Raw genomic sequence first — 14,281 nt, 5'->3', positions numbered from 1 at the left:
TGGACAGGAATTGGTTGGACTGATCTTGCAGGAGTGTGTTAATGTAGTCTTCCGTGTATGAGAGTAATTCACTCTCAACCATGGTCTCAAAGAAAGAATCTTGATTGGTTATTTAAGAAAAACAAAAACAAGACCTCGCAGGTGTGCACCTGCTCAGATAATTGGTATCAAGGAAGGGGGTTGTACCCAAGGAAATCCACATGGGACCTGGGTGCTATCTGCTGTATAAATAAAGGGTCCCTGTGAAACACTATACCATTGTTTGTTTTTATTTGAAGAAAATGTAAAAAACATCAACACACTGTAAATTAATCACAATGGGTAAACCAATATACTTGGTAAATGACAGTGCCCCAAAGAAAGGAAGTGAGGTAGCGTGATGCTGTGAAAAAAGGAAAGTGAAGGGTAGAATTCGTGACACTTATTAAATATCTAATTTCATTCGAAATACAGTAATATTATAGAGGCTTCAGATCCCTGAGCCAAAGTGGGGGATCATCACATATCCCATTATACTCGAAATAGTCTATATTGACACAGGTATATCCAAATTAATGCGGGCGGTGTCAACTGAAGAAAGGAAAAAAGTAGCCGTCGACGTTTCGACCCCACGCTACAGTTGTAGGTGTGTTTGTTGCCTTACATCAGGGTCTTCATCAGGACAAAATATATACAGGGTGCACTACAATTTCTGTAAAGATGTAAACAATGTAAAGTAAATATAAGGAAAAAGACAGTGAATGTCAAGTTACCGTAGTGAGCGGTAAACAGACCAGTTGAAATATTACCATGGTGCTAAAAAGAGAATTACTTAAAGCAATGCAATTATTAAATTCATTTATGCATTTATCAGAGAAAAAATCATGTCTTTTGCACTTATTTAGTACTAGAAAGAAATTCCTGGGGACCAATGAATGGTACCTGACTCATCCATATTAAAAACCAACAAACAAAAACACAAGCAATCCTGACTCAACCAGAAGAAACCAAATCGGTGTCACTAACCAGGTTAATATCCATGAGCATGTTAAAACTAATGGCATTGCACTAGAGAAAGTGAGTACAAAGTTTGGCCAATACACAATTGAGGCATGAGCCTATTTGTGCTCAAGAGGGACATGAGTAGGTATCTTAATCTTGTCTTAAGAATTCTGGCAACATCTAGATCAATTGGAGCTCTAGTATAGTAAGCTTAGAAGCTTACCTGTCACAGAAATCAACGAAAAGTATGGTGATTCAATACATTTCGGTCATAAAATTCTATGGCATTCTGCAAAAGTCAAACAGATACACGTCGTGAATAAATTCGAACATGACTCAGCCTACAGTTTGTTATCAGATGGACTAGCCGCCCACGTACCTGCTTGCAAAGAAACTGGGTTCGTGTCAGTTAATTACGTGCTCCCAAACGCCGTATCTGTGGACAATAAATGCGGCTATCAGAGATCTAGAGCGAGTGTAATGAGGGGTCACAACCTGTAAACCGTGAACACGGTCTTACCTAAAGCCGGCGTGAATTCCGACTCAATCAGAGCTCCACTGTGGACGCCGAAGGTAAACGGGTATGCCGTCAGAGTAAATCAAAGCTGTGCGTCGGTGACGATCGCACCAAATCTCCGCTTCTGTGGGCGGTAATAGAACTAATTAATACTCTGCTACTTGGGTAATATGCATAGAGTATACATGGATCTCAAGCGTTCCTTACCCACTACTAGAAGAAATAAGTGTATGAGTCCCGCCGCCTCGTATCTGCCGTCTATCACGAAGTGGGCGTTTAGGCTGATCATAAAAATAGTAGTAGGACTCAGAACCCGTCCGGGTCGTTGCTCGGGGCAACTGTACAATAAGTCTAGTAGCGTTTCCGGGTTGTCCACATAGGTAAACAAACCAACGCGCTCAGACAACGCTGGTCTATTTCTGCGCATATACTACGCCTGAAGTAGAAAGTCTCTTAAGCACATTACAACGTTATATTGGATACCTCGTCAGTCAATGAACGAAGACAGCATATTTACGATATCAATTGCCAAGGACCCCTCACACAGGAGGGTCAAAAGCAAAATTAATCGTGTTATAGCATAATCCATTTTAAACAAAAGTACCCTCTTATCCTAAACTGATCATTTCGCTATACATTTCATGAGAGACATATAAAAATCAAATACATCAGTAGATCAAAGAAGGGAACTATTTAGCAGATGCACCTCTCAAACATAAGGGTGAAGATCGCTATGTTGAACATTTCAACGGCCGAAGCTAGCCAGTTGAGCATGACTGCTTTCTGCTTCATTCAGCCCATTATGAATAGTGTCCAAGGTTGTCATCCATTTAGATTCCCTAAGGGTTAGAATTCGTGCCATATCTCCACCCCTGGGTCCCAGATTTATTTTCTCCAGTACTAACCACTGTAAGGTGTCTGGGGTGTGGCCTTTCAGTGTGCAGTGATCTACTAAGGGTGCCCCCTGTACTCCACATCTAATTCTGCTCCCATGTTGTAGGATGCGGGCTTTAACCTTTTGTTGGGTTTGGCCCACATACGCCAAATTGCATGGACATTTGATCCAATAAATTACGTTGGAAGAGTTGCAATTTGTGTGGGATTTGAGTGTATAGGTTTACCTTTGTAGGTAAGATCTTTGGTCTGAATTGTAGTGGCACATGCTGTGCACGATCCACATCTCGTGTGTCCTACAATGGGAGGGAGATGCCACAGTGATTGGATAGTTGGATTACGAGGTATCGGAAGAAAGGATTGTACCACTTGATCTCTGATGTTACGTGCTCTCTTAAAGGAATGCAATGGTAAGGCCTTCTGTCCAATATCATCTATTTCTACCCTTCACTTTCCTTTTTTCACAGCATCACGCTACCTCACTTCCTTTCTTTGGGGCACTGTCATTTACCAAGTATATTGGTTTACCCATTGTGATTAATTTACAGTGTGTTGATGTTTTTTTACATTTTCTTCAAATAAAAACAAACAATGGTATAGTGTTTCGCAGACTTCTGTACAGCACAGCTTAAAGACATAGGCAAAGTCAATATCTCTGGCTAAACACTTATAGGGTCCCAAAGGCAAGTCCTATTGGCTATGCCGATGCTTGTTTTTTTTGTTGTGGGCGGCTTCGACCATCATTTGGTGGTATGTCCATCCCCTGTGTGACGTCCGATGATGATCCGGAAGTTCCTGTGCATAGGCTTGGTTAGACATTGGGTGTCTAGTTGGTAGAGGCATGAACCCTCTCCAAGCCGGATCCACAATCCTAGTCAGGGTAAGTGTCGTACACACTAAAAGTTCACCTGTGCTTATTTTTGCGGCCACACAGTAACACAGTGAAAACACCACAAACGTACTCCACACCTGTTTAGAAAAATAGGCAATATTTATCAGACTAAAACAACAAAAATCCTATATACACAAGTCAAGATAGGAATTTTGCATGATGAAATCAAAATGAAGTGCTTAGAAATCAATAGCTTCAACTAGGGCTATCTGTTCGCGCTTGACCTTGGCAAATCCAAATGTTCCGTCTTGCACAGATGGAGCGCAGACCAGATATAGAAGTCCTGCAGACCTCCTGACAGTAGCTTGGATGCATCGAAGCTTGGGGATGATGCATTGAAAAGGAGGGGATGTGTCGCTGTCAAAGGTGATGTGTTGGTTCCAAAATGTCAGGCAACGCCATTGATGCAATGTCCAGAGCCCCGCTCGTCGCTTCCGAGGGGTTAATGTCAAACCGCTGCGCTACAAGCAATGCATTGGCAAGAAGTACGTAGGGCCTGGGAGTCAAGGTCAGTGCAGTGCAGACATCGGTGATGGGGTGTCCGACACTCACGCAGCAACAGTGATTCAGAGCTGCTGCATCAGCAAAGTAGGGGCTGCGTTGTAAGTCAAGGTTGTTGCATTGCTTAGTTGGCGAGCAATGTCCACCGCTTTGGTGCAGGCAGTGGCAATGTGTTGAAATCTCAGGGGAATGCGCCAGTTACGAACGATGCTTCAGTGCTGATGCATTGTGTTTTTGGTTGCAACACTAAACACTTACTTCCAAGGGCCCAGGACTGGATTTGGCACCATTTGGCAGAGCATGACTCACAGCAGAGGATGCCCAGGGACTGGTAGCAAGATGTAGGTGGAGCCATGGATATCCCTGAGATTTCAGAAACTGGAGGAAAGCAAAACAAGCCCCTGGAGAACCTTTCGAGATGCAGGATGGAGAGTCATGTCCAGTCTTCTCACTCCCAGGCAAGAAGCAGAAGGCATCAGGCCAATACAGCAAAGGAAGCAGCAAAGTGTCAGTCCCTCCGGGAGGCACAAGAAAATCTTATTCTTGGTAGAATGTCCTCAGTTCCAGAAGTGTGCTAAGAACATGGGGCCAGATGTAGGTAGCCCAATACCGGTCGGAAACGGCCGAAAATACCGATTTTCGGCCGTTTCCGACCAGTATTGGGCTATGGAGATGTAGGGGCTCAAAAAACATACAGAATCGGTAATTTTACCGAATCGGTAATTTTACTGATTCTGTAAATTTGACCGATTCTGTAAATTTACCAAACGGTAAAATTACTGATTCTGTATTTTCAGATGTAGGTAGCACTTTGAACAGTGCTTCAGGCCTTCCAGGATTCGGTATTTACCATGTAATACAATTGCATGGTAAATACCAAATCCCTGTGTACATGCACATCTGTGCATGTACACCTGTGCCATGTGGCACACAGACATGCCCTAAGGGCATGTCTGTGTGCCACATGGCACACAAGCCAGTTACAGGGGTGCAACAGGGTGTCAAAGTGACACCCTGTCCCCCTTTGCAATTCGGTATTTTTACCGATTCGGTAAATACCGATTCGGTATTTGCTATTAACTCCTATGGGCTTCAAGGCCCATAGGATTCAATAGCAAATACCGATTCGGTATTTACCGAATCGGTAAATACCGAATCTTACAGATTCTGTAAAAAATACTGAATTTTTACCTACATCTTATTTACCGATTCATAAATAACGAATCGGTAGAATTCGGTATTTATGAATCGGTAAAAGAGATTTACCTACATCTGGCCCATGGTGTTAGAGGTCCAGTATTTATACCCATTTCAGCTTTTAAAGTAACACTCTGAGCCAGGAATACAGTCTTAATGTTGTTAGTGTGCACATTTTCCTACTAGCTACATCTGCTGCATCTAGTACTGTCTTGAGGCAGGTATTAGCAATGTTTTTCCTCTTGCATTACTGGCTTGGCTCATTTTCTATACTCCTCTTGGAGGTGTTGCTGAGGGAGTCCATCTCATCCTATTGCTGGTGGCCATATCTGTTCAATAGAGTGTTGGAGTTAGCTGCTTCTCTTTCCATCTTTATTCCCACCAAGTCAAGTCTCCTACTCTCCTTTTCTGGAAGTGTATCTGTGGGGTGGGTTTTTCCTCTTCCTGATGGTATCACAATAGTCGAGTCCACAGGAGCATTGCCCTGGATGTATTAAGGTTCCTGAGTGTAAGGCTTGTAAGTTTTTCCACTCTTGGTGTTATATCGCTTGCAGTGGCAGGTTCATGGAAGGCCTCCTGACCTTGGTCCTAGATGCTAGGGAGCATGGGTGGGTAAAGGTTTCCCTTATGTGAGGGCATTCATGTTTCAAGGATAAAATATTAGTCTCTTTTTTTTCTCCTCTAGTTGTACCCCATATGTCTTTGCAGCCCTCTTGACGAGGCTGTTCTAAAGGGATAGGCTGTCTGGAGATTACTTGAATGATAACTGTTGCACCCCCTCCTCTGGGAATTCGGATTGAGAGTGTGCCATGTGTCCTTAAACAGGTTCTGGTCACCAAGTGCTGTTGTGTCTTCAAGCTCCTCAAGTTTGTAGAACTCTTCTTGTTCCTCTTCATGAGGCTCTGGGTGTTGCCAGCACCTCCATCTCAGACTCGTTGTCTTCGGCTTCTGTTGCCGTCAAAGGCTTCATGGGAAAAATGAATTTCCTCAAGGAGTTGTCAATCTCATTCTTCTTATGCAGGAGAGCGTCCATTTCGGCCTTCAGCCTACTCTTCTTGCATTCAACCTTGAACTGTTTTTGTTCAGGTTTGAGCATTGACGTCTGTCTCTTTTTCGGTGTGGATGGGTCCACTGTCCCCGAAACTTTGCCCTGGTCTCTTGCTCCTGCTCAAATGGATGATTTTATTGAGAGAATAGTCTGTGTTTTGCCTCCATCGGTATCCCTTGGTCGTGATCTGTGTGGTTCTTTTTTTTCGACTGACCTTTGGACGAGTGCTTCAAAGCAGAGTATGCCTTTTGGGGCTTACTGTCCGAGGTCTTAATGTCTGAGCCTTTTGGCAGTTTAGTTACCTTCAGCTTCTTTTTTTGGTGTCCTTTGCTGCCTTTTTGATGCTTGCCTCTAAAAAATAATAATTCTTTGATGCAGCAGCTTGTGCATTTTCTAGGTACGCACAACTACAAAATGACTCAGGCGCTTTACTTTTTTTTCTGTTACCGATCTGAGGTAGATCAGCGACTACAAATAAAAAGCAGATGGACAGGGAAGCAGAAGCAACATCGGAGTGAGGTAACAGCGAAGCAACACAGGAAAGAGTGGGAGGCTAATAGCTAAGTAACATGGGGAGGGTGGGAGGAATGCCAAAGCAACATGGGAGAAAACACAAGAGCAATGGGGCGGACTGGAGGGGACCCTTAAGCAACAAGGTGGAGGGTAGGATGGAAAGCAACATGGGTGTTGGAGAAAGTACATGGAAGCTGGGAGTGTGGGGAATCAATGGGGAGATACACGCAGGCAATGCAAGGAGGAGGCATGGAGAACCAGTCAGGTGAAAAAGAGTAACACAAAATGAGACACAAACAAGAGAGATGGCTCAAAACTACAACCATTGTATTGAATTACTACAAGAGTAAAAAGTAGTGCTTGAAAAGCAAGCAGAGGAAGCTGCAATGCTTGCCAATCAAATAGATTGTAAAGAGGCGATGCTCCATGGGATCGACACACAAAAGTTTGACAAGGTGATATACGAATAAGAAGCAGGTAAATGAGCATGACCAGGAAAGTCAACCAATGGTAACAAAAGGGCCAGTTCCCAAGACCCTCAATGTTCTTGGTAAACCACAATATGCCTTGCAACAGACAGCACATGCACTGTCTAGTAAGCTTGACCTAAAAAGCCTGTGATTAAAAGTGGTGGGCTCAAAACCCACAGTTTGAACTTTGGAAACAAGTCTGTTTAGGCAGGTGCTCTGTCAAGCCCACACCAAAAAACACTAAAGGAACATCCACTCAATAGCCTTGGTTGACTAATTAGGCAAAAAGTTTAAATTTGCTCAAGGGATACATTTCACCACAGTTCCACTTCCAAAATAAGGGTTCTAAAATAGGAAGCAAATGTATAACCCAACCAAAACCAGTGAAAAAATAGCCAACATGATGTTATCAAGTAGGCTTTCTCTGTGAGAGCTGATTTCTGTAATCTTCTTGATATCAGTCTAAGAGTGAGGCCTGCACAGTCTATGCCTATTCTGAAACAGTTCTTTGGAAAAAAATGTTTATTAATGTAATGCTTTTGGTGAAAGGATGCTCTCCTGCTTCCAATGCTCAAGCTGCTCTGTGCCCTTTTGTCCATCCTGTCCAAATTGTGCGTGTGCAAGCCTGCAGGTATATATGTCCATTTGCGTGCATGTTTAACCCAGACTATTAAGTACCGATTTGTTTTTTAACGAAGTTTTATATAGCGCGAACCTGACCCGGTATTGGGTATCAGAGCGCTTTGCATAGCACCAGTTGCGTTACATGAGGACACATTCATTTTTGTTAGACACAGGGAGATTAAGTGATTTGCCCACAATCACAGGATGCTCAGCGTCACTGCAGAGACTCAAACCCGGTTCCCCAGATTTGAGGTCGACCGCCCTAGCCGTTAGGCCAACTCCACTCCCCAATTGATTCTTCAATCCAATTGAACCAGACCAATGTCATCTGTGTAAGCATTGAGTTTTCTTGCATGCCTGTGTGAGAAGTGTACACTATCCTGCCTGGAAATTAGCTGGATATGTGATTTAACATGACATTACTGCCATTCCATACGGATTGTCTGTGTCAGGGAAGTTTGCACTGCATGTGAGAGAATTTTGAACTCCTTCTGACCAGCTGTGCATATTTTCTGTGTGGAAGTGGAGTGTGTGCTGTTACTTGCTATTCAATAGCAGGTTTGTGTACTTGGGGACTCCTGCATAGGCCTGGGTGGTGAACTCGCTATGTCTACAGAGTTTGCAGAGTTTTCCGCACTTCACACTTCATGGAGCACACGGAGTCGGAAAAACTCCTCTCCGCAATGTGCTGCATTTTCCTCGAGGAAAATCCAAAGCTAGACCACCTCCCAGCGAGATTTCTCAATGCAGGTAGTCGCGGATGGTCACGACTGCTTGCGTTGAAAAACCATTCATTCGTGTTGAGGAAGCTGCCGCTCGAGTAGAAAATATACTCGAGCGGTAGACAGAAGCAGAGCCCTCTTGCGATGCGCATGGTGCTGTTTGTGGTCATTTTCCAGAGCGGAACAAAAACCCAGCTCTAAAAGTCAGTGCGAATGGCGCGACGTAATGTACTCTGCTGCTTGCGGAACTCCGCCCACGCCTTCTCCTGCATTGTTGCACACTATGCTGCACTTTAATTTATGAGTGAATCTTGCACCGCCGCTGCCTATGTGATACATCTAATGTGAAATAGAGGACAAAAGAAAAGCAGACTGTTACATTGAATCTCTCACTCCATGTGCGAATGGAAATTTGGAAACTCACCTGGTCTCCAAGCCGGAGGTTAATGCCGTCCAGTTCTATAAGGGAGAATGCCTGCACTGTCGTCTCTTGCCGAACCTCCTCTTTGAGTCCGTCAAGAGAGAGTCTGGACCAGGTGACAACGAACCCCATAGAGCTGTTTGTAGAGGCGGTTTCAAAGAAACACTTGAGGTAAATGTTCGTTCGAGACAACTCGGCCACAATTTCAGGGGTCCCCGGTGGTGGTGGTGCTTGTGAGGAAGCTGGTGGTAATGATGTCAGCGCTGCTGAAAACTTATCTGGTAAGACAAACATGCTTTTAGTATTTTGGTGGAGTGGAAGAAGCAACAATTGAAATGCTACGAATGATGCATTACAGAAAGCAGGACAGAGAATGCACATGCCAAGCGACCTGTTTTTGGGTTTCGCCTGCCGAAAGGCTGCGCTCTGCGCAGCTTTTCAGCGCAGGTGAAATCCTATGTTGACCATAAGGACTTCGGGAACGTCCCCCGGCTCTCATTGGCTAGCTCCATAAATGGAGGCTAGCCATTGGGTGCCGGATCTGTCCGTCAAGGCCGGACCAGATTCGGGGGCGTTCCCGAGATTTTTTCCCTGGGCGGAGTTACGTTTTTTCCGTTCCCTCCCCTTTCACTGAAAGTGATTTCAGATGCGCTGTCCATTCCCACCCCCTCCGTGTGCCTTTCCGCCCCCCCTCGCTGTCCTGTGCACGTTTCCCGCCGTCCGTGTCCTCTCCCGCCCCCTCCCGCCGTCCGCGTCCTCTCCCGCCCCCTCCCGCCGTCCGTGTCCTCTCCAGCCCCCCTCCCGCCGTTCGTGTCCTCTCCCGCCCCCCTCCCGCCGTTCGTGTCCTCTCCCGCCCTCCGTGTCTGTTCCCACCGCGCCCCCCCCCCCACGGAGGAAGCCTTCCCGACCCCACCACTCCCGCTGTCCGTTCCCGCCGCCCCCCCCCCCCCAAAGGAGGAAGCCTCCCCGACCCCACCACTCCCGCTGTCCGTTCCCACCGCCCCCCCCCCCAAAGGAGGAAGCCTCCCCGACCCCACCACTCCCGCTGTCCGTTCCCGCCGGTGGGAGGGGGAGGGGCAGAGATGCGGGCAGAGAGGGCAGTGCTCTGTGTGCTCTTGGGCAATCACTTTTGAAATGTATTCCTCCGTTTGGTTTTGGCAAGATTGTAATTGTAAGCATTTAGAATCAGCATAAAGCATGCCAGTAAGTGAGCTAAAAAAAAGGGACGTATATAGTCAATAAAATAGAATATGGTGGTAAATGTATACTTTCAACACTGCAGGACACTGCTACTGGTTGCAGTCTACTGCTTTGACAAACTGTATGGTCCTGGGCACATCTTGTGTGTCTCACTCCGTTCAGTGCATTGGCAATGCGTGAGCACATTAAAAGAAGAACTGAACGCCAAGGGCATATTTCCAGAAAGGAGCCCAGCATGGCATCCATTCACCCATTCAGGGCTGTTTAATACAAGACTGCCGTATTGTCGCCTCTAACGCTGAAGGAGCCCCCGACCATGCAAGGCGTCGGACCCCCTCCAGGGCCTCTGCCCCCCCTCCTGGTCAGTGACAGACTAGACACCTCTTTTACAGCGCATAGAGAGCCTAGTGATTATTGTGCTGTGAGATGGTTAAAAATGGCAAAGAACGCAAATGCATCCCGCAATTCTGTGCGAGCTGAGGGACGGGAACCGCCGCAGGACACATCTGTAACATGGGGCGGTTAATCGCCCTAGTCAAATCATGTCATCATACCTCAACCAGCTGTCGGAAACAAAGTTTCCAAACTCGGGTTGCGTTGGGAGAAAGCGCTCTCTCCTCGCCCCTGTGCCTGTACTCTTTCCACATTCCTTGCCGGCACACATTTCTCCCCCAGCTGTCACCGGTCGGGCTTCCCTCAGATGTCACAGGAAGGGACAAGAGTTCAAGGTATGGGGGAGGGAGGGGCACACACTCAACAATGGCGCCTATGGCTCACAGCCACTCAACCCCGGGTACCCTGCTGTTTTTACTTTGCAAACTCCATCTATTTCATTCACTGAGCTGCGCACGTAAACAAAAATGGTAAAGTCTTTACAGAAGAAACATTTCTACAGTGAAGTGTAATTGCATGTAAAATCCAAACAATGCACTGCTGCTCCATGCGCCAGATCAGTTTTTGGTATGTTTTCTAGTTCCCGACTGTCTGCCTCTCTCTGCATGCTACAGAATATCGTTGTGTACATTTACACGCCTGGGGTATTAGGGGTGGTTGACGAGAGTCTCTCACCACTTCAAGCATTAAATATTGGAGCGAACGGGACGCTCTGCAGCCCTCTTCTTCGGCAGCAGTTTACATTTTCTACAAAAACCTTCTTTGGAGACTTGCATGTGCTGACAATCATTACGTTTTATATTTGAAATTCTTTGAGGTCGGATGTCATTCGGTGCTGTAAAGATATAAGATAAGGTTTCTCCACAGTACTGTAATCACCAGTACAAACGCAATGCTTAATAGTGCCTAATAATTCCGTCTGCCCGTTTGTCTATAATGCTTGCATTTGATTATGGGGCCTTCACGTTTCTCACTTCCTGCGAGGACCCTTTAACTTAAGGTCCGAGAGAGCTTCTAAAAGACAGGAACACTTTGGCATATTAAGCGTCTGCTGCTTGTTTATTTTTCATGTGTGCTTATTTGCATAGTGCATAAACCTCCAAGTGCACATCTTAACGTTTTTGAGTTATGTTGCTAGCTGGTGAAGGCTTCTTCCGCGGTAACTCCTTGTAGATCATGGAAATATGTGCTGACGTCTGTAAAACTACGCAGGTTCTAATCCCTGTAGCAATTCAGGTGATCAGTGAAATTTGCCTGCAGGTTGCATGTTTACATCTGCGAGTTAATGCGCCTGCTGCAAAGATCTGCTTGGTACCCTGAGGTAGCTGATTCAGGCTTTCATCCTTCAGCAGTGGATAACTTGTATCATAAGTTAGGTAATGATAACAAACTATCTGTAAAGGAATTACGTTTCTGCGTTCGCTCTAAAAATTTATTTTATTCGTTTTTGTGTAACACTTTGAAATAACTCCATGTGTTTCATCTAGAAAGGGGGGTACCTTTCCAAAAGGCTAGGAGGGTCGAAATATGCGATTGGCAAAGCGTATTGACGGGAACCAGTAGTCGATAGTTTGCCATTAAAATTTCAAACATTGCACAGCTCTACAAATCATTACGTTTTATATTTGAAATTCTTTGAGGTTGGATGTCATTCAGTGTGTGGCTCAGGGTGTGTGTATGTGGCTATGGGTGTGTGTGTGTGTGTGGCTCTTAGTGTATGTGTGTGTGTGGCTGACTCTGGGTGTGTGTGTGTGGCTGTAATTGCTGTCTGCTGAGCTCATTTATAGGGTACAATAGGTCTCACATTTGCAAGAGATTAAGCTAATGGCAATGTAAAAAACAATGCCATTTATTTATATGTTTTCAAAACCAACACATAAATAATAATTTTGTCATTTACAATGCCAATAGATCAAACTTTTCAAAAGGCGAAACCATTGCATTGCAAGTGCTTGTTTTTTCACTGCAATCATTTGAGATAACAGTTTGATTGTCTATATTTGTTGAAATGAGTGTTTCTAGATCACAACAACACCCCCTTTTATCCAATTCGAGTGAAATACAACACAGATGTGCTTGGAATAACAGGGCAAATACATTTCACCTTAGTTAGAAGTTTAAACTATACAAAGTCGTGACATTCAAGCTTGGCAACATTTCCCTTTTATTACTATATCCATTTATTCAATACAGAATTAACTTCCACATTTACGGCCAGGCATGTGTTGATGTTTTTCTTGTGGCAATGTACTGTACATTTTTTGCAGCAAAGGGAAGAGTCGCAGTGACTTTATTTCTAAAAAACTGACACAAGCTTCTAGCAATGTCATTCCATCTAAATCATAAGCGTGATGGGGGAAGCATCGCATGCAACAAGACCAATCGTGACATGGAAAGCAGAGAATGTATCTGCTCCATCTATTTTTTTGTATTTAACGTTCAGCATGTTACTGAACAGTGACTAACAACATGCATGAACAAGTGGTAGCAACGCCAATTGGTTTGGCTTAATGTGCCACCGCATGTAAACATAGTTTTTCAATGCTTCTTACAGGCGCTCCATGCCCAAATGCTGCTTATCACATTAAAATAGGCCCTGTTGGTTTTGCAAATGCTGAAATAAAAAGTAGCAGATAAGGAATGTTTTCTGTGTAGAATGTATGTAGGAGATTAGTATTTGAATGTGGCAAACAGCGTGTATGTGAATTTCAATGGAAGCACTTAATGGAAGGCAGAATGATACAGAATAGTGGTGGGTCAAAAGTGAACCGAATTTCTATGCAATTGACAACATATGCTGAGAAAGAATATTTAGTGACAGTATTTCACTAAAAATTATGGGGTACCTCATTCATGATTGAGGAAGATACCCATCAGTATATACTAATCTTTGTCTGTCTTTCTTTGTTTTTGACTATGTGTTTATGTCTGAATGTGAATATCCAGCCGGGAGAATGATTCTTCAATAGAAGCCAGGTGAAAAAGTTCCTTTTTATATTTTCACATAATACAAGCAGTAGCGACATAGGTCCTGAGGAATGCAGTGGATACCTGTGGGATCCAAAAATCTGCAGAAACATGTCGACCACATATTATTGGTAGCTATTAGTTGAAACTACCAACTTCACACTACTTTTTTATTCTTTAGAAACACTGAGGTGTGTAATAAATAGTTTTTTGCCTCATGTTTATCTAATTTTAAATTCACCAAGAGCACAATCCTTCACTGTTTGCACTTTTCCACATATTTCATATGCACTGCTTTACAGTAGCCCCTTGGGACCCAGTTACGTTATCATTGGTTCTTGTCCTGTACAAAACGAACTATACTGGAGTCAAACAACCATCCTTCATGGCTTGAAGGAACCCACATGATGAAAAGGGCGCCAAGGGTCAGCTACTGATGGGTATCTTCCTCAATCATGAATGAGGTACCCCATAATTTTTAGTGAAGTACTGTCACTAAATATTCTTTCTCAGCATATGTTGTCAATTGCATAGAAATTCGGTTCACTTTTGACCCACCACTATTCTTTGTTATTAACCAGTGTACCTTTGGGGAACATAGCTGTGTGTGGTCGTTAAAGATATTCCCTGAGACCCTCGAATCCCTATTTTCATTAAGGCAGAATGATACACCAAGTAGTAGGGAGCATGAAGAGAGTGTTTGATACTACTTTGCGGTGAGACAACCCACTCCATGTATGTTTTAAAGACCTGGTAATAATACTTATTTCACACCGCTGCACTGTCAATCCAGATCTAAATAAGCACTGGGATACCCAATAGGGCTCATCTATAGGAATCTATAAGACCATTGGCTTTGCTAATGTTTTCTAGCCATGCTGTATACAGCATCCACAGCTGCTGTGTAGCATTGCTAAAAAAAAAGAAATAAAAAAAGGACG

The 14,281-nt window shown here is 44.3% G+C and overlaps 1 protein-coding gene across 1 annotated transcript in view; it reads right to left on the bottom strand.

Moving 5' to 3' along the window:
- Positions 1-14,281, bottom strand: part of VWDE (von Willebrand factor D and EGF domains) — a 402,281-nt gene that overhangs the window by 243,876 nt on the left and 144,124 nt on the right. The window contains exon 5 of the mRNA XM_078662843.1: positions 8,784-9,058. Coding sequence (XP_078518969.1) covers positions 8,784-9,058 — 275 coding nt within the window. The remainder of the gene's footprint in view (positions 1-8,783; positions 9,059-14,281) is intronic.

Source organism: Lissotriton helveticus, chromosome 10 (assembly GCF_964261635.1).
Source record: "Lissotriton helveticus chromosome 10, aLisHel1.1, whole genome shotgun sequence".
Lineage (NCBI taxonomy): Eukaryota > Metazoa > Chordata > Amphibia > Caudata > Salamandridae > Lissotriton > Lissotriton helveticus.
Note: the sequence above shows the minus strand (reverse complement) of the source record. Positions and strands in the feature narration are given on the sequence as shown.